At 39.0% G+C, this 21,150-nt stretch overlaps 1 protein-coding gene across 1 annotated transcript; it reads right to left on the bottom strand.

Moving 5' to 3' along the window:
• Positions 1-4,084: 4,084 nt before the first annotated feature.
• On the bottom strand, positions 4,085-14,042 carry KCNMB1 (potassium channel subfamily M regulatory beta subunit 1). Its single transcript, XM_014948182.1, has 4 exons — positions 13,870-14,042; positions 8,276-8,436; positions 6,502-6,697; positions 4,085-4,413 (listed from the first exon to the last, which is right to left on the bottom strand). The coding sequence occupies exons 2-4, from the start codon at positions 8,410-8,412 to the stop codon at positions 4,144-4,146; spliced, it is 603 nt and encodes a 200-aa protein (XP_014803668.1). The 5' UTR covers positions 8,413-8,436; positions 13,870-14,042; the 3' UTR covers positions 4,085-4,143.
• Positions 14,043-21,150: the final 7,108 nt, after the last annotated feature.

Below are 21,150 nucleotides of genomic sequence, written 5' to 3'. Positions count from 1 at the left end.
AATTTGAAGTCATTCAGTTAACCCTAAATGTTGGGTTTTTTCTGTTATGAAAATTGCCAAAAGTAAAATATCAGAGTTGTTTTGTATGGCTTCTGAATAGTGAATAGGCTAGAGACCCCAAATTGGTTTTACTAAGTTTTGTCTCGTTTCCTTATTAAAAAAAAAAAAACAACCACAACCTACCACAAAAAAAACCAAGCAAACCCTGAAAATCCCCCCAAAACCAAAGAACAAAGTACTTTTTACTCAGTTGGAAGGTATTTTGTTGTCAACTGCAGTGAGTTTATGCAATGAGTGAGGGATCTTTGGGGACCAGAGCCTGTTCAATGTTAACTGCCCTGTCGCTGCTTTGAGGATCAGGTTATAAAAATAGCAGCAGTTAGCAGGATACTTAAATCAAATTGTCAGATGTAGCCAGAAGGTTTCTGCTATTGTTTATGTACATTAAGAACATGCTGGTGACTCACAGGTGGCGTCTTAGCAAATCGGTGTCCCAGAGGTTCCTCTTAAGCTGCCATTGTTGCTACCTCGGTCAAAATTGGAGAAAGGTGACCTTATTAAAAGCTGATGAAAGTTGAATCTGCCTTATCCAGAAAAATAGCTTATCCCATAAATGGGAAGCTTCGTTTTACAGCCTTTTGCAATTGGGGTGGTTTGGTTTTTTTTTGCCTAGGAGAAGTGTCAGTTCCTTCAAGAATAGTGTGGAAACTTTTGTTCTTTTCCATCTTCCAACAGTAGAATCACCACATCCAAGCCTTATTTGGCATCAAGATAAACCACTCCTGAGAGTCTGTTCCCAGCACTTAAAAAATTGGACTTTTATTAGTTTCAGCAAAACAATATTATTCATTTAGATATATAGAGGGCCTGCACAACTAAAGTATTCATCAGGACCTAAAGTCTAACCCCATTTTTCCTCTGTTCCTTGCATGTTCCGGTCAACTCAAGCACTATTACTGTGGTGTAAGCATCAGTGCAGGTAAAAGCTATGTGTAGTCAAACAGATTTTAAGTAAGAATTTAATCTCTAGCTGCTTTTACTACCACGTCTCCTCCCCTGGCGGGAGTTTTAATGCTGTAATACATACCCTGGTCATCTACTCTGCCTTGAGAAAGTGAGTTGTATGCATCTGTCGCTGCAGTGATCACTGCTTGTATTGAAGCACTTCTCATAGGAAGCATGTTTTTGCTGGGTCTCAGAAAAATAGCATTTTATTTATCAGATTTATTGTAGGCTTGATGGTATAATCCAATAATGTTAAAAAAACCCACCAAAAACCAACCAAACAAAACCCCCCAAAGGCTACATAGCTTCCTTGTATGCTGCTGTAAGAAGAAGAGAGAATGTTACTGTAATTCACTAGAGAGTGAAGTTTTAACTTTTGCAGATGGCAAAAGAATAGAAAAATGTTTACAAAAGCTCAAGAGTAATTCAGCAACCTGGCACGCTGTTAAAACACTTAGTTTCGACTTTAAGAGAAAGTGAAAGTGTGAAGGAAAAAGAATATCTATGACTTTAGTGTAAACTTTCTCAGAAATGAAGAAATTTATGGGCAAAGCATTATTTAAAAAAAAAGAACAGACTTCTGTGGTGCCTGTATATTTTGTGTGTTTGTTTTCTACATAAAAATATTTGGCTTTCTGTATTTAAATCCCCCATTTCAACTGGGTAAAAGAGGAAGCTGAGTTTGACAAGAGTCCAAAACAACGGAGTTTCCTAATTTGTGTGTGGTTTTCCCCATGCACCGACTGTTTTCACTTGGAATATCTCCTGCTCAAATAGGAAATGTTACTTCATTGGATAACAAAATTTGTGCAAGGTTTTTCTTCATATTCTTGCATTGGGCCTACGATGGACGGAAATAACTATTTCCATGTAATAATTGACTTGCTTTACTGTTGGTAGAGGTAAATCTGGAGACACAGCTTGCACTCTGAATAAATTTTCATCTCCTGCTGTACTGTAGGGCTAACTATAAGCAGGGAGGTGAGGAGGATGTAGCTTTAGGGGGTGGTCTCAGGAAGCCAAGGTGGGAGTTGGAAGCAGGAGCTCCTGGTCTTCATGTCTCATGCTGAGTTCTGAGGTTGGCAAGATCAAGAGCTTCTGCTCTTTAAAGGCAAGTTACTGACTCATGAGTGAGTGGGACAGCGGGGACTGCCACTAGATGGAACAGCATCATCCAACCTTCATTCATCTCTGTGGAGCTTAGAGGGGAGGACGGTGGCAGGCTTTTATTGGACTGAGTGTAGAGAAGTCATGAGCAAGTTCCTGTTTGCAAACTGGAGGCTATTTTTAAACTGCTGAAAAGCATAATTTGGAGTAAAACTTTGAAAGAGCCTATTAAATAAACCTCTCTGTCAATTTACAGGTAAGTTGTTCACCTCCTGTAGTACCAATACAGTGCAATAGCTTCAAGAGGTATCCTCCCTGTCTTATTATTATATTTTCGGGCAGTTACCGTACTTCTGCCTTAGCTTTTGGTGAACTAACAAAGAAAGGATCTCTTCCCCTTCCCATTCCATTGGCAAATGCACCTGGTCACCTAAAATGCCTGTACCCATGTCAGCTGCACTTTCACTTTCCTGAATGAAAAGATGAGAATCATATATACGCATAGCTTCAGATGCATTTCACAAAAGTGTTGTATGAAGATGTAAATACTTTCCTTCTCCTCATGGAAATAATTCTCCTCCTGTATTCAATTTGGGCTGTTTTGTTTTTTTCTAACAGCCCCCATATACTGTCTGAATCTTGAGCACTAGAGAAGGTACTTTTTCTTCTTACAGATTTCTAATAGATAAACATCTAGATTTTGAATGTTGGGCAAGTGTTGCTGATTTAATAACTGCTATTTTGCGCTGTTCCGGTCAATTTTGATTTGCTGATCATGATCAAAAAAGAAAATTCTGACACTGTTCCATTGCTAATTTTGGAAAATGTACACAATGGGTTAATATTTCAGCCTTCCTCTTTCTCACAATAAATAATTAATGAGAATAACTACAGCTTCATGAATTTAAATTTGTATCTAATCCCTGAAATTTTCCTGAGAATGATAGCTACCAAGTGGTTAATCAGCTGCGTGCTGAAAAAGCTTATACTGGTTGTGCCCCAAGTGCCAGTCAAATACAACATACAGGAAGTATCTTGTGTTCCTGCTGTGTCCTGTAGCAATTTGAAAATTGTCTGAAAGAAACAGTTATTTTGAGATAACAGAAAATGTTGTCTCTCCATGCATCAGAGCATTCCTAAGAGTCTTGGGGCTAGAAACAAACATGTCTCTATTGTGAAATATCTTTGTGCTAAGCATGCAAACTTCTGTGGTTATGTTAGATTACTGTATTTTGTAAGACATCATTGACGTTTTCTACAACAAAATCGTAATCTTTATATCATGACTTCCGTAACAGTTTTATAAAATATGCAAATGGCAGGTAGGTAGCCTTCCTCAAGTGGTATGCTTTTTTTTCAAACAAAAGCCAGGCTTACTTCTAATATAAGCTTCCTCACTGTACTTTATACTTTATGCATATATTTCATTGTACAGAACTGGTATTAGATGTTTAGAATGCAGACTTCGTAATGCTTGTGTTTATGTTTTGGCCTTGGGTGGTTTTCCCCCTCTGCTTTTCCAAAAGCAGAGAGATTCGTGATAACAAACATCTCTTTGGACCATAAAAAAACCCCCTTATTTTCTCAACAGGCTAGAAGAGTATACTGTGAATACATACTGTGTCAGTAATGAAGTATATATAGGGTGTATCTGCCAGTAATGATGTATGTGGATCTGGCACCAACTGGTCTCTGCCAGATAGAAAATTAGGACCCTATGAAACATGTGGAACAAGAGTTTACTACTAAACTTGAACTGCAGCTCTGTAAGCAACTGTACCTCAGCCCAAAGAAACAACATACTAGCTCAGCCTGTGTTCTTAGGAGGTATTTTCAGGCATTCCTGAGAATCAATTATATATTTTTTCCTCTTGTAGTGGATTGCCATCCATAGTGGGTAACATTCAGTTTTCTGGAATACATGCTCTTGGATTAACATCTGGTAAATTAGAAGTCACAAAATGCAGATAAAGACAGGCAGAATGAAGGCACTTTAATATCTTGCAACAATCTATACAAGATATTTATTTTCTACTGCCAAGCAGAAAGAACAGAAAAATACTGACTAATTTTTACCAGAACAATAATCAGACATCCGCCAGTAAACATGAGTGTAGGCCAAAGGAAAGCAAAGAGGAGGCCTTTCGGGGGATAAAGTCTGCTTAAAATGACATTGGTCTGTGTTCCTCCTGGGTCATAGTAGCACGGAAAAGTCTGGTATTTTTTGAAATTGCTTGCAATTGTTTCTATTCGTGCTTTAACTTCTTTAGAGTTCTCCGACTTGTCTGGAACGTATGAGCACTGCAATAAGAAATGAAGATGATTCATTATAATGGATCCTCTAATACAAGATTGTAGTTATGTCAGCTTGAATAAAACAAATATGCTAGTACTGACAAAAACTTCTGTGGTTTGGCTAGCATCCCCGGAGATCATCTTGGTTTCCTTATGTCCATAACCCCTTTGCCAAGCTTTCCTGTTTCTGGCAGTGTGTTTGTGCCCCCAGTCTGCAGATTTACAGATGTTGGAAGCCAATAATACATATGTGCTTGAAATAAAACTGCAGTCTTTGAGACTGCTAGGATTCCAAACAGAGCTTCTAGGCACCACCACAGCAGAAACGAGTTAGTTGTGCAGAAATTACCAACTGGCCTGAGAGCGTGCAGGAAAATGAAATTGCTTCACTGTGCTCTTGTGGTTCTAACTAGTAGAAAAATAAGAGAAAATAAAGCTCTATGAGGCGTCCTACTTGTCCTCATAACACAGAACTATTTCCAAGTGTAGTAATAACACAAAGTTATTTATTCTTCAGTAGAATACTATTAGACTTTGAAGCACTAATATTTTTTGTTGTTGTTGTTCATAACAATTTCTTTTCTGCAATATTATTTTGCATACATGATAATACTTAGGTGTCTTAAGCTGGAAACTGGTCAAGGCAGAAAGGGGGTGGTTCCTGACCTGAAGGTTTATACGTGCAGTAATGCAAACTGTAGGTGGGAAATCAGCAAGTCACCTCCTCAAGTGGTGCACAAGACTCCTGTTTCAACCTACAGTGGATAATTTCTGCTTTGCCACTTCATTGCATGTAGCCTTCTCTGAGAGAGTCACTATGAAGATAGGCATCAGCTAGCAAAATTATCTTCAGAGTTTTTTATGCTATCAGGTTTGCGCTCTGTGAAACTCTATATTTCTTTAAGAAGATGAGCACTCGTAGTTTGAGCATGTTTGGTTTAGATTTGGTAGGTGCTTCTGTTTTGGGCCTCCAAGATCTGAATTACACTTTATGTCCCCTTAGAGAGTGTTGAGCTGGAAAGGCCTCTGAAACACTCGTGGTTTTGGAACTGAACCTGAACCTGACCTTCCCTGGGACGGCGTAGCTGTAGGAACATTTCGGTTGTGTGGGAGCAAGTCTAAAAGTGTTGACCTCTTTTCTGATTCCCAAGCAGCAACACTGGCAAGAACAAAAGGATGACACTCTACTTCTTTGCCTTCTCTGATCTTTCACACACCTCTAAAGCAAAATTAATACTCTGCACCCACATTTCTGTCTCACCCATGGTATGTACTCTCCTTCTGGGAAGAAGATCCCTAAAATGACTGGCCAAGGGACCTCTACCTCAATACCCAGTGTCTCTGTGTTACACAGGTGCTTCCTACAGCGCCACTGCCTTCTCTGTGAGTCCAGATTTCTGCTCCCAGGGATGTGGTTCAGTGGTGGTTTTAGCAGTGTTAGGTTGATGGTTGGACTCAATGATCTGAGAGGTCCCTGCCAACCTAGGCAATTCCATGATTCTATGCTAAGCTGGCCAGAAACAGTTGCAGACCAAAGGAAAGACAAATGAGTTTTCTAGGTGATCATCTTAGAAAATTACTGATTTGTTTCTCCTTTCTGTCTAAAAGGCACATCATTCTCCCAACAGCTCCCTCCTTTCCCCTCCTCTGCTTTCTTTATTCCCTGCTTCATATCACATGCCTGAAATGGAAGTAAAATTGGGATTTGTGCTCTTACTTTGGGCAGTTTTTAACTTTGGGTGTCTCCTGTGATAATTCAACAAGCAAATGAGCAAACCACAGTTTATAAACTATTTCTTATTATTGGTCTTCAACTTGGAGATGTACATATTTTTTAAATATTTTTAAATGATGATATTCAAGTTTAGCTGGTGTAATGGTGTAATTCCTTAAAAAGTATTAACTTAATGCTTGATGTAGTGTTTAAAACAAAATCCCAAATTGTGTAATTTCTGGAATATTTTAAAAATGCCTTGGTCTAAGCACAGATATTAAAACATAAAAGATGAACAGCTGCTTGGTTTAAAAACAATCACCCCTTCTCCTCAAAGATGCTGAGATAACAGCAGAGAATTCAGTCTGGGTTGCAAGTACCTTAGGATTTCTTTCCAGTGTATCTTCAGTCTGATACAGCATAACCTCTTGTCCTGAGGCTGTCAGATTAACCCACACCTGTAGACAGGGATAAGGGAAAGCATCTTCATCCTCTGAGCCTTTGTTTTCTGGGCAGAGAACTTTGTCATCGATGTTGGCTTTGAGTACCTTGCACATAGTTTCTGCTGTCCAGACACTACAAAATAAAAAGAATGTTATTGCTTTTAAAACTGCTGTCCAGACACTACAAAATAAAAAGAAATGTTATTGCTTTGAAATGCGTTAGCAGCATCTGTTGAGAGTTGCATCTGTGTGTGCCAGCGGAGGGTGATGGCATAGGTATGGGTCATGGCCACTCAGTGCTGGTGCGGGGAGCTTTGCCCACCCTGAATCCATGCCTGCACCTGGAGAAGAACTGCCATGGAAAAGCAGTGCAGGAAAGCAGCTTTTTGTTGTTGTTTGCTACATATTTTCTGGTTTGAAGTTAAATTCTAACCCCATCTGTAATCAAGAAGTGTTATTCAAGAAAGAAAAAATGCTACAGATTTTAGTGTTCAGTAGCAAATATTTGGAAGTGCAGTACACTGGTAAAGTTTGACCTTGTTATTTGAAATCTGGCTGAGCATAGAGGAGTTTTTCATGTCTCAGAAATATTTTGACTAATTTCATTCAATAAATCTCGGAACTCACACCAGTTCCCATGGTTTTTTCCCACTCTCCTTTTCCTTATTACATGGATGTTTTGCATGAATAAGTAGCAGGATTTTCTGTGGCAAGTTTGTTTTTTGCTACTGTTATCCCTTTTTCTCAAAAGTTACTCTTCTATTACTGATACTACAGTAAGCTTTTCCTTGCAGCAGTATACTTTGGTGGCAAAAAAAGTAAGGAATAGTCTCACTCCAGTTCTTAAGAATTGAGTCTTTTTCCGTGCAAATGGAAATACATTTTGTAATGTAATCAGGACACTGGAAAATACATAAAGTAAGTGTGAATTACTCTGTTTTAAAGATAATTCTTTTTTCAAACATTTTTGAGATTAAAGGTGCTCTTAGTAGGAAGAGTGAGGTGGAATATGTACTTGCTTACTCCATCAAAATCTTCAAGTATGAAAAACTGAATTGTGTTCTTTGTCTTGTTACTTTGGTTTTCTACAAATTGGTTTTGTGTGTGGAGGCAGAACTTGCAAAGTGAAATAAAACTGTAGGTAATAGTAATTTCTTCAGCATTCATTGTATTCTGCAACACTTGCTGTGGTAGAGTGGGCTGTTGAAAGTGCTAGTTTTGCATGATGCTTGATTTGAAGGTAAGATACAGGCTCTCGACTGAATAATTTTACCTTGACTTTTCTTGCTCAACCTTTATAGCTTTATTAAAAACAACACACCATCCTTCACATCAGAAAGCCTTTTTTTTTTTTTGTCTTGTTTTCCATTTATGCAGGACTTTAGTTTTCCATTGTCAAGCTTTAATAAGCATGGTTGGTTTTTAGTTTACGGATTTTCATAGTAAATGTTTTATTTTACTCTGTTTTCATTATAGCCCTGAGGAGGATCATTCCCTCTTTCTTGTCCTTACCTGTAAGTGCCTGACGACTTCTAGACCCAATTTTTTCTTTCTCCTTTTTTCTGTCTTAAATTCTTATTAGCTCTTCAAGGAGATGTTGTTTCTTTATTGTACAACACACTAACACATTTTGACGCTGTTTTAATAATTGCATTTGATGCTGACAGGAAAAAGAAATAGCTTTGTATTCATGACAAATGGCTGTTATTACCTTTTAGTGTAGAATGGCACAATGGTGATCCCAATAAAAAAGTACATCATCATGGAGCATGCGACCATTCCCAGTCCCAGGCACAGGGCTCTTGTCTCCCCTCGCTTCTGTGCAGTCACCAGTTTTTTTCCCAACATGGTTTAGAGTTGTGAAATCTCTTTCTGGCATAAAATAAAATACAGAAAAGGGAGGGAAAACATGAGTAGGATTGGCTACAGGTATCACAGTTGTGTAATAACAAGTTTCTGAAATATAATGTATCCCATGGAGGAACAGTCCAATGTTTGTAAAAACGAGAATTAAAAAAAAGAAAAACTAAACTGTGTTTTTTGTTACCAGTAGGCTCCTTTTTACTTTCTGATATTTAACGTATAGTCCTTTTAAAAAATGTGTGTGTAGTCTAGGAGGTAGGGTAGGAAAACCTGATTACTTCTTGGGAAAGTTCTGTTAGTCGTCCGATTGTCCTTAGCCTTGCTTCAACCTATTTTATGTTGCTGCTTCTCTGAAGTAAGAGATATATATAATGCCAAATAGCATTTTAAATTATCTTGCTAATTCTTTGATAAAGAGAATATAAAAATAATTGCTGTGAATCCATATGCCATTAAATCAGTATGACTGATGTAAAGGATTAATACATAAGCCATAACAGTCACTGAGTTCAACCCGTCACCAGTATCTGTTGCGGTCACAGCTGTACCTGAAGGTTTGTGGGGTTGTGTTTTTTCATGAAAACATGGTACAAGCCATAGTTATGGCAAATGATGAGACTGGCAAGATTTGTGTGGGTTTTTTGGGGAGAAGGGAGGAAAGCAGAGCAGGAGGAGACAAGGAAAATGTTACAGCATGCCAAAACGGGTTTCAGCCCTGTTCTCATACGCAGGACAATGGTGTGCAGCTTCATGTAGTAGCTGGTGCATTTTCAGGATTTCAGCTTCAGGTGTGTGCAACTACTATCCTTTCTGGCTGCCCTTCAGGATGGAGTGGTCCCTGCCTAAATCTGCCTGTGCTCCATTAAGTAGCGGGCTAAATACCGAGATTTAAGTTTAGATACAGTATAAGATGAGCACAAACCAAAGTTAGCAAATCGGCTTTTCAGGTTAACCATGAGCAGATGGTCTCCAGCTGCCCCAGGCTGGCAGAGCTTTGGTGTTACTGGAGGTGGTGAAAAGCCAAGGTAAAGACACCATCAGCTCTCGAAAGAAAGAATGTGAATATAATCTGAATGTCCCTTTCTTTCCTATTAGTTCTGCTTTTCACTGGTGAAGTGCCTTCTTTTTTTACTTTGATCACTAATCAAAGTATTTGAACATTGATATGCTACTGTATTAGACTACTATAACACCTGAATATTGGTGGTGTTAAAAATATAGCAGGCTATGGACAGTAAAACAGCTTTGGTCATTTAGCATAACTTGGGCCTAGTTACAGACTTTTTAAAGTATGTATTTTGAAGTTGCTAGTACAGGATATAAAATGAAAGGCTGTTGTGAGGTTTCCTGTGGAACAGAAAGAATTGTTGTTGGAATACTGAATTTTGTCCAGTTTCATATTTAATTCCACTTTAAATAAAACATCAATATCCACTGTGAATTTTGCATGTAGCATTTTGAGGGGAGTTGTTTTTCTGATGATCATGTATAATTCACTGGCATCGTAAGAAGTATCTTAAGTTGGAAATTGCCATACGATGAATCTTACCTGCTTACTGGCATTTGAGTTTAGTACGGAATGTGAGCAAATGCCCTTAAATAAGGCTGTATTATGTTTTTCTTGGTCTATGGTGCTATAAATAGACCATGTGGCATCAAGCACTGTCAGTGTGCTCGCACTGTGCCTGTGTGCTTGTGCATCACCATGCACAGAGGTACGTGCACCCCGCGAGGAAACCTGGGTAAATGCCGGTAGTGACTGTTCCTTGGGAACTTGTATAATTTTTTTTTTTAGTTCTGAGGGCAAAAAAAGTGGAAATAGCATTTTCAAAAACCCTAAGAATTAAAAAATATTTTAAATATTGGAATACTGCAACTGGTCTTAAGACCAGTTGATATTAAACTGACTCTCCTTTACCTCTTGTGCAGTTTGGTCAGAGGGGAAAATGCAATAAAAGAACAGCATCAGTCCTGGACTATGGGCCCTTAGAACATGTGGTACCTGACTGGTAGTTCCTTACGACACAGTGGGAAGCTAATGATAGACAAGTGAAAACCTGCATTGTTAGCCAGAAATTTTTAAATACAGTAACAATGATTAAAAAGTCCTGTAGGAAAGTGAAAAAGTGGAAGATTGGTACTGCCACCATGACTTATGGAAAACTTGTAGTGGCCTAGTGCTGTTCATCTCTTGAGTTTTAGATAAACCATAATGTTTACGTATCTGTCCCAGTTACACTGAGAAATAGTGGGGTAATCAGACCCCTTATTACATGGAAAACAAGAACTGTAGGACTATTAACCAAAGAATTAATAAGAAATGTAATTGCCCCATCAGTCTGCTTCAATGTTAGCCACATACGCAGCAGAAGTAACAGTAAGCTCATCCTTCCTGATCATCTTAAACTGCCAGACTACCTCTTTAAGACACACAAGGAATTTGTGTGTGTAAATTGGAAAATTTCACAAGTGGCCCAGAGGTTTTCCCAGCACAATGCAGTGTTGTTCCCCCATCCTGACACCAGCCAGGCTGCCTGACCCCAGTTCTGTGCATGGGCTGCCAGGTGATCCCGTTTGCCTCTGCTCCCCCAGTTCAGATGTCTGCTCCGCCCCAAAGAGAATAAGGACATATGAATTATGCAGAGAATGTTAACAAGAATGATTGGTCTAAAAATATCCTACAGAGTGCTTCTATAAACATAAAAAATAACCAGCCAGGTCTTCAGGCAGTGTAAATCAGAGGTGCTCACGTCACTGTTGTGTTGCTGCACCAGATTAGCTGTAAATGTGGTCCCTAAAACTGAAATACATACTTTCTGCTGGTTTTTTTTTATGCTTCAAAATTTGGAAGACGAGAAAAATCTGTAACACTATTTCCTGCATATACAGAATAATTTAAGTGAAAACCTAAGTTAGTGAAGGAAACCCCTTGTGTGTTTTTTTTTTCTCCTTTCATATATAAATATTCCTATGTTCTTGTGCTGAAAATCCTGCATTTTCTGGCTCTCAAGCCAAAGGAATGCTGCATGCATGTAGAGAAACATATTTATTTGGAATTTCTCCAGTGTTTAAGAGGTTAATTTTTTTCAGATTAAAAATTCTTCTCTTCTATTGCCTAGCTCTGTCAATGTAGATTAGGAGGAATGTTGAAATAGCTAATTAAGTGTTTCCTCTGACAAAATCATTAAATCTTTGAAAAATGAAGTGCTGCAGAGGACTTGATTGGCCCAGGAAATCTCTAAGCGTATTTGAATTGGACTATGTATATCATGGGTTTTAGTCTGGCCTTCAAGAGCAAATCTAAGTGTATCTTTTGCACTGAAGATTGTGGGGTGCCTCTATAATTATTAGGAAAATATAAGCTTCAAATCTTTTCATAATGTTCCCTCTCCCTAATCTTCTTCTTCAGTCTAGTTAAATTATACAGTACATTAGCTGTGCAATTTCAATGTATAATCACTGCATTGACAGCTGCTGGTGATAATCCTAGGGATGCCATCTGCTCAGGTTTGGAATAGAGTCCCCTGTTTTGATTAGTAGACATGTTTGATACTCGGTGGGAAGTCTCTGCCGCCTCCTCCCCCATCTCTCCAGGAGTTTCCATTGCTGGAACCTCCGTGAGTTCAGATGAGAGGCCTCTCTCGAGCTGTTCCAGGCTGCTCTTGGGCATGACAGTATCGGTAGCACTGATGAATTCATCTCACTCGCAGAAGAAAGGGTGTGAAACCCCTATCTCAAATTTAAATTGGGAATAAATATTAAGTGAGCTAGTAATTTCTTTTTTTTTTTGAGCTGGTTTATCCTACACCATATGGTGAATTTCTGGTGAGCATTTATGTACCACTTTCATATGAGCATCAAGTGCTAATGCTGCATCATGCTAAGAAGAGTGAAGCAAGTCATCTGCATCTCTAAAGCAATGAGGAGTTTTTAAACAAGTCTGGACCCTTTGGCCTCTAGTCCCTCTGCATACAAAGCAGCCATTTGCTTTCTCCTATCACGTGTTACTGTAATAGTCACCTTGTTTTATTCTCAAAATACCTTGTGTGGACAACATAAAAAATGCTGACTTTGCTCAGTGTGTAGGCGGAGCATAGTATTTGTTGCCAGTTTATTGGCCAGGTACTTTATGTGGCAACAGGAACGCAATCATAAGCTTTAGATCTATAAAGATCTATAAGTATTTTAAAACTGCTTAGTTTCTTCCGTTCAATTCTGCTTTCATCCTTTTCTCATCTACTGCCCCACCACTTACACCCTGGACAACAGGCCTGAAGTCAAAACTACGTTTGCATTGGCACTTGCTCCCCCTCTCCCCACCCTCCATGTCCTACGCTAGTGTTTAAAAGTATTTCTTGCTGGTACCAGCTCTGCCTTTGCCAGGGGTCTGTTCTCTTTGCCAGGGAACACTGTTTTATTCATTGCAAATTGATAAGAACCCATTACTTTAAACGCATTCTTTGCGTCTGGGGCCACAAATACTGGTTGTATTACAGAATAAGGTGATGCTGAACCTTGATGGGAATGTGCACAGAAAAGAAGATTATGCCATGTACTCATGCAGCTGTCTTGGAAACATGGAGCAGCAATATTTTAACTGCATAACACAATACAACTGCATTTATTTTATGAAATATACTGTATAATTTTGCTGTATTAATAAACTGTTTACCAGATGTAACACTAGAGTGAATTAAAGAAGTTAATAGCAGCAATATTTTAACTGCATAACACAATACAACTGCATTTATTTTATGAAATATACTGTATCATTTTGCTGTATTAATGAACTGTTTACCTGATATAACACTAGGGTGAATTAAAGAAGCTAATTTTTTTGTTCAAAAACTTATGCAGTTGTTTAAGAGTAATTCTGTTAGTTTTTAAACCTGGTGGTTCTTTACAAAAAGAAAAAGAAAAAAAGTTTCTTGCTCAATTCAGCAGTTCTGAAGTTTTTCTCAAGTGCTTCTTTTGGATTCTGTGCAGGACAGGGCTGCACAGAATGCATCTATTTAAGAGTAGATTTCAGGGAAGTCTGCAAGAGTTCAAAAGCTTGGTTTCTCTCTATCTTAAATAGAGGTGGACAAGCACAGACCCTAAAGGAATGCTGGACACCCAAACCCATGAAACTCCTAACAGTAAATGTGTATGTATTTACCATTAAAATGAGTAAAAACTATGCTCTCGTATGGGCTGCAGACTCCTAAGATTCTGTTGTTTGTGAAAATATTACAGTTACCTTTGCTAATAATTATGGAGAATTATCAGATCGGTTCCAGTTACAAAATAACTTAGCCCACACGCTACAGAAAACTTATCTGGGCTGTTCCCCACAGTGCTGCAGATTTAGAAAGATTGTTTCTTCCAAAACCGCTGTACTTTTCAAAACCCAAAGTTACTGCACACTCCCAAGGAAAGACAGTTGCTTAGAAATATACTTACTGTTTTTGATGAAATGCTTCTTCCTCTGATGAAAAAACTTCTGTTACATGACAGGCTTGGGGGTAGTAGTGCAACTTAGAGCTGAAAAGGATTTTTATTTTTATTTTCCTTTACTGTGCTTCCCTGGGCTTGCTTTGCTGTGGCTGAACTCCTAGCTGAGTTCCCCTATTATGAAGCTTTCTGTAACCATAAATGGTAAGGTATGAAAGAGCAGTGTACTTTTTGAGATTAATTGCTGAAAACCAGGAAGCTGCAATACTAAGACCAACTAGAGCTGAAGAGAGCAAGTTTTCTCATATCCTAGGGCCCCTTTGCCACATAACCCAGCAGATTTGTCTTAACCTGTGGTCCTGCTCCTTTTGTACTGCTTTTTAGCTCAGAAATCCAGTAGGTATTTGGATGAGATTTAAGGAATTGACTGTATCAATAAGCAGTGGTACTGATTCTTAGTTCCTAAGCTATTAACAGCTGTGTGTGAATGCTTTGTTGCCATTGTTTTGATCTGTTTGGATGCAACAGATGCTAAAACTTTGTCTGTATATCAGAGCCCTATAGACAACAAAGAATCTATCATGCCATAGATATATTAGTGTCCAGCATGCTTGTCTAGCCAAAAAGCGAAGTTTGCTTCTGGGACATATAAACAGATGAGTCCTAGCACAGAGCTTCAGAGAAGAGCTAAAATAATACCTTTTTTGATAGAGGAGAACTCCTCTTTTATCGGGAAACTGAAGGAATTGAAATAAGCTAATCCAGTAAAAGCACTAGGAATGTTCTGAGCATTGTAAACAAGGGCAGGATCCACTCCACCCTGATTTAGGTATCTAATAATTAGCCTTTTCTGCTTAATCTGGTCTTCTGGGGTTTCTTTTGGTGAAAGATTTGAAGCTGACATGTTCAGAGACTTCATGCTGTCTGAAGATAACAGATGAATCTCCCCCAAAAGGACTTTTTCTATTATTATTGATGCAGAAGAGAGCACACAAAGCTAACTTGGATTTAGATAACTGTCTGTTAGACACTTAAAGCTAAGTAAAATGAAGCCTGCTACTATCATCTAGATCGGAAAGATTTATGACTGCAGTCATTTTTTAATATTTGAGAAGTGATGTAGCTAAATTTAAAGAATGACATTGAAGGTTGGGAAAAAAAAAGCATTATGAACAAAACTTATTCCCAGATAAAAATGATCCGGTTGGGTAGAGTTTTCTATCCTTTTGTGATACTTCGGAAAAAAGACTGGCTATTTCAAAGATGCAGGCTCTGGCTCAAGCAGAAGTCAGGCTTTTCATGAGGATTTTATTAGATGTGATTTTGGGGCTGTGTGATTCAGGAGTCAAGTTAGAAAACAAGGTAACCCCTGCTGACTGAAATTCATTTATTTCCACTCTGGCTGTCTCTTCTGCCCGTTCTCTATAACTCTAATGGCTAATACATATGGATCAATTTTTAACTGCCCCACTCAGGAGTTCTACTACAAAATTAACACAAAATATTGTGGAATCCCACATACAAACTAGAGATTACATTGTTAAGTTCCTCAGTGTATTAGAGGCAGTGGTGGCAGAGTGCTTTGGTTCAGTTTGAGATGCACTGGTGATTTATTTGACTAGAGAGAAGCTATGCTCCGAGTCTGGTGCTACACGTTACCTTTTGCTTGTTTCCTTCCTGCTCACGTATGCTGCAGACATACAAGTCCAGGTGGCCACTGGCTCTCGGAGAACTAACCCAATAAAATAAGCTAAAGGAGATGGTGTACTAATATCCACTTCTCTAACCATTTTTATATGACACTGACCTGTACCCAATGATGTGCATGCACGAGAGCTGTATGAATGGTAAAGCCAAATATTTGTTATACTATAAACTAATTCTGTATTACAGTCTAAAATAGCCTCTGTTTTATTAAAATCACATAGACTATCTTATTTTTTTGCAGCCTGAGAGGAGGGAGGAAAGAGGGAGCAATCTGTTGATTGAAGTCCCTGTGTGCTTTTGCCCTGGTGCTCCTTTTCCTTGCAGGAGCTGCCGTGCTCACTTCTCCACCAGCCTTGCTCCTGGCTAGAACCTTCTCACCTGCTTGTTCAAGGCAGGATTTCCCTGGTCTCAGAGGAGCATGGGACAAGGTGTAGCTTCTACATGAGGATCTGCTGCTGGGACACTAATCTTTGCTTGTTTATAAGCTACATAACTGGTGATGCACAGTTTCTCCTGGCCTTACGCTGACCCAGAGAGGGGGCTTGGGGTCCCTGCTGGGAAGGCCAAGTTCCTGAGAGTGCTCTTTGCGTCTGGGTGGCAGAACAAACCCAGGCCAGTTAGGGCACCTGCAGCTTAAAGGCAGTAGCCTCTGTTGGTCTGAGATCCTTTTGCAAATACTAGTTTCAGCCAAGATAAAAAAAAAACTTGCAGGGGCCTTCCCAAGCTTTGCTTGAGGTGCTGTTTTAATGTCTGATCCCATACTATTATTGGAGGAAGAAAAAAGGAAGACAATGTCAGAGTAGGCTTTCTGAACTTCAAGTACTCCACTTCAAATCTGAACAAGTTTATTTTCAATGTCTTGCTTCCCACTTATTTTATTCCAATGTATTAAACCCTTTGGCTAAGGCAAAAAAAAATATAATATTGAGGGATAATTTCCCATGATTCTTTAAAAAATGAGCAGTGCTTCAGCTTTGAAAAAACTACTGTGGCTAAGTTAGTGAAGTATCTACACTTATAATTATTGGTCTCTAGAACTGCATAACACTTATAATTATTGGTCTCTAGAACTGCAAGAAGCTACAAATTAACGAAAATTAAGATAGATATTTCTGAGGAGTTATTTTCTCTGTAATTGCTACTGGAAGAAAAAACATGGGAGAGAAGGCTTGTGGCTCTGAAAGAGAAATTATGTAAACATTAGCATACAAGGACTGTGGCAGTGTTTTGTAAATAAAAATATGCAGGGACTGTACAGATTACTGCAGTGGTAGGGAAAAGAGTTTCTGGTGTTTATTTGCTGTACTGTTCTGTAGAGTAGTCAAACCTTTGTGCACTGTCCGTATTGTAGAATCTTTTGTTTCTGCTGGGGTCTGGTCATCACAGGTGTGTTAGTTCAGAGGACTCTTAACCCTCCCGATGAATCAGACTGACTTTGCTGTGATTCTGAAGCTTCAAGGAAGCTCAAGAGAGTCTGGTTCAACCCCACATGCTACTGAACAGTTTGTTGCTGTGACATCACATGAATGAAACTTAGTGTTTGCAGGTGACCTGTTAAGCATTGGGCTGTCCTACGTAACAAGCGGATCCTGCTGAAGTCCTAGTCTTCTTATACAAATACTATATGTAGGCAAGCAGAAGTGATGTGAATTTGCAAACTGTGAACTCCCTTTTGGCTCTAATATAAAGAGCAGTTCAGGAGTTAAAAAGGAGAAAGGAAAGGGAAAGGGCAATACCTTTTACTTGTCAGAACTGCTTATGCTATTCTTCTAGGCTGATCATCCATAAAGGGCTATTTTCATGTTAGTGCATAAGAAAAACTTAATGGCTGTGAGACAGAGCCAGTTAAGTATTGCTGTTTTATTTCCAGGACTTTCTGTTGCTTTTAAAGAATCAGTGAGCTGTGAAATGAAAACAGTTGTTTGGATCTTCAGAGAGCCCACTTATTTTATTCCAATGTATTAAACCCTTTGGCTAAGGCAAAAAAAAATATAATATTGAGGGATAATTTCCCATGATTCTTTAAAAAATGAGCAGTGCTTCAGCTTTGAAAAAACTACTGTGGCTAAGTTAGTGAAGTATCTACACTTATAATTATTGGTCTCTAGAACTGCATAATTAGACAAATTAACGAAAATTAAGATAGATATTTCTGAGGAGTTATTTTCTCTGTAATTGCTACTGGAAGAAAAAACATGGGAGAGAAGGCTTGTGGCTCTGAAAGAGAAATTATGTAAACATTAGCATACAAGGACTGTGGCAGTGTTTTGTAAATAAAAATATGCAGGGACTGTACAGATTACTGCAGTGGTAGGGAAAAGAGTTTCTGGTGTTTATTTGCTGTACTGTTCTGTAGAGTAGTCAAACCTTTGTGCACTGTCCGTATTGTAGAATCTTTTGTTTCTGCTGGGGTCTGGTCATCACAGGTGTGTTAGTTCAGAGGACTCTTAACCCTCCCGATGAATCAGACTGACTTTGCTGTGATTCTGAAGCTTCAAGGAAGCTCAAGAGAGTCTGGTTCAACCCCACATGCTACTGAACAGTTTGTTGCTGTGACATCACATGAATGAAACTTAGTGTTTGCAGGTGACCTGTTAAGCATTGGGCTGTCCTACGTAACAAGCGGATCCTGCTGAAGTCCTAGTCTTCTTATACAAATACTATATGTAGGCAAGCAGAAGTGATGTGAATTTGCAAACTGTGAACTCCCTTTTGGCTCTAATATAAAGAGCAGTTCAGGAGTTAAAAAGGAGAAAGGAAAGGGAAAGGGCAATACCTTTTACTTGTCAGAACTGCTTATGCTATTCTTCTAGGCTGATCATCCATAAAGGGCTATTTTCATGTTAGTGCATAAGAAAAACTTAATGGCTGTGAGACAGAGCCAGTTAAGTATTGCTGTTTTATTTCCAGGACTTTCTGTTGCTTTTAAAGAATCAGTGAGCTGTGAAATGAAAACAGTTGTTTGGATCTTCAGAGAGCCCTGCAAAGTTATTAGCTCCCCCCTTCCTAATTGAAACATATTCATAGTGTAGTACATTATCATTTTTAATGGGCATCATAAAAAGAAGCTGTGGCTTTTGAACAAGGAACAGTCACTTATTAAAAATGATGTGAGTTAGAAGAAGAGGGATGTCCTGAGTGTTGGCATGTCTACATCAGGGACAGGAAAACTTCAGGACTCAGCTGCTTTCTTTTAAGTAACTAAATTAATGAACTGTTTGCTGGACTTGCTGATAACTCACCAGTTTCAGGAGGGCCGAGGGAGTCCTCAGAACATGTCACACAGATACATAAGCAAGGATTTTGAATTGTTTGTTTGGCCACCAACTTCGCAGCGCAGTGGTTGTGTGATAGTGATGATTCCCTGAAAGGTAGCTGTGCCGTGATGGGCCTCCCTGCACTGTGTTGTACCTGTAGTAAAGCATAATGCTGTGGTAGGATTTCATTCCTCTCTGAAGTTACTGAGATATCTCTTACTACTGTGTCTTGAAACTGGAGTTAGAGTATTCTTTACTGTTTGCTGCATCCAACCCTCTGTGGATACGTACTAACTGCTTTCAGAGAATAAGGGGCATGGTTTTCAAACAGAGAGTAAGTGCATAGGCTCTTTTCTCAGTTTGGATCTTGTATGTTTAATCAGTTCTAAAAAATGTTGTTCCAGATAGCTGTTTTCTGCTGTCACCTGTGAAGTTGATTTCTGCAGTGGAATGGGTAAATTCCTGTTTCACCTTATCTGTTCGATGTTTTTATTGTATCTGAAAGAAAAGCTTTCAACTCCCCATCTGTAGAATGGGAACAGTATTTCCTTTCTTACTATCCTAAGGCCAAATGTGTTAATGAAATGTCATTCGATAACGGAAGCACTCAGTATATTAGCTGAGTATAGCTCAGTAAGTAGTCTGGCCAATGATAGGAAAATTGTTTTGTTTGGGTTTTTTCTCCCTGTTTGTTTTTCTACCTATTGGATAGTTTGCCAAGCTGACAAAATGCAGGCAGAAAAGAGAAGAATGTAAAGAAGCTTTCACAAAATAAGATATTTAGACATGACAGTCTGTGATGTTAAGTAAGCCTATGGGAATGTTATTTCTGAGCGGATAAGTAGAATTGCAGTGTTGTATAGCAGGAGAGATCAGAGAGCTGCTGTTGGGACTTCTTTTTACTTTTTGAAACTCACCGGAGCTCCTGTATTTCTGTCTAATAAACCCCAGGTAGCTGTATGGCTGTGTGCAGTCTAACAGGTTCCAGATACGTCAGACCTACTGCATATGCAATTTGCAGCTGAGCACCTTAAGTGAAACAAATCCAGCATCCTCTGCATGATTTAATTTACTGCCTAAGTTCTGGACACCAGACAGCCTGGTTTTAGCGAGTCATATAGAAATGATAAGAACTTTTTTCTTTACTGGGTGGAGGAAGAACCTCTGTGTTTTGGGGAGCCTGGATATTGAAAACTGGAGTACAAGGTATATACCATATATATTATTTTCACTGAATTTCACTGAATTTCTAGAGTTGGAAGGGACCATAGAGATCATCTAGTCCAACTCCCCTGCTGAAGCAGGATTGCCCAGAGCTTGTCAGAGCATGTTACTCAGGAGCATCCAGGCGGGTCTTGAAAATCTCCAAGGAAGGGGACTCCACACCCTCCCTGGGCAGCCTGTTCCAGGGTTCCGTCACCCTCACCGTGAAGAAGTTTCTCCTCATATTTGAGTGGAACCTCTTCTGTTCCAACTTGTGCCCGTTGCCCCTCGTCCTCTCAGTGGGAACCACTGAAAAGAGTCTGGCTCCCTCCTCCTTCAACCCTCCCTTGAGATACTTGTAGGCATTGAGAAGGTCTCCCCTCAGCCTTCTCTTCTCCAGACTAAAGAGTCCCAGCTCTCTCAGTCTCTCCTCATAAGGGAGATGCTCCAATCCTTGAATCATTTTGTTGTTGCTTATCAAATAATACTTTGATACACACCTTTACTGCTGTCCTGTATTGGGAAAGGGGGATTGAGAGGGGACGTGCTAACCCTCAGTTTCCTATATTCCTGAAACATGTGAAACTGTAGCAGCTTTGCTGCAGTGAGTTATGAAGTCTCCAGAAAAGAGATGCAAAATACAGTGTTGGAAAGCGTGATGTTCCTTCTTTTCCAGAATTAAATTGCTTAAAGGCAAGTTTAAAAAAAAATCAAATGGAAATACATTATGGAATGCCCTTTGTTTCTATGCCACACCTGTTGTGAAGAAGACTTCACAATTTATTTTGTCTTTCTTTTGCCCGAAGACAGACTGATATAAGGAATTAAAGTAAATCTTCTCCTTAATGTTATTCTTTTGTTGCAGAAAGTTATTGTAAATGAGAGTGTTGTCTATAAATAATAGCATTGATCCTGTGTTCCCTGAAGCAGTTAAACTTCCTTTTAGAATGCAGTTCCAATATCTAAGCATTTTATTTGCTTTACTTTCAACTTTTCATGAAAATAACATGATTACTTTGAGCTCTTCCTTTACCTGGGGAATTTTAATCCATTTCAAAGTAACGTTGCCCCAAGAAGTTAATGGCAAATAAGTTTTAGGCTTATGAAGCAGTTGTCACTGTGA

The sequence above is a fragment of the Calidris pugnax genome, unplaced genomic scaffold (assembly GCF_001431845.1).
Source record: "Calidris pugnax isolate Ruff unplaced genomic scaffold, ASM143184v1 scaffold27, whole genome shotgun sequence".
Classification (NCBI taxonomy): Eukaryota; Metazoa; Chordata; class Aves; order Charadriiformes; family Scolopacidae; genus Calidris; species Calidris pugnax.
The sequence above is the reverse complement of the archived record's forward strand: the minus strand, read 5'-3'. Positions and strand labels throughout refer to the sequence as shown.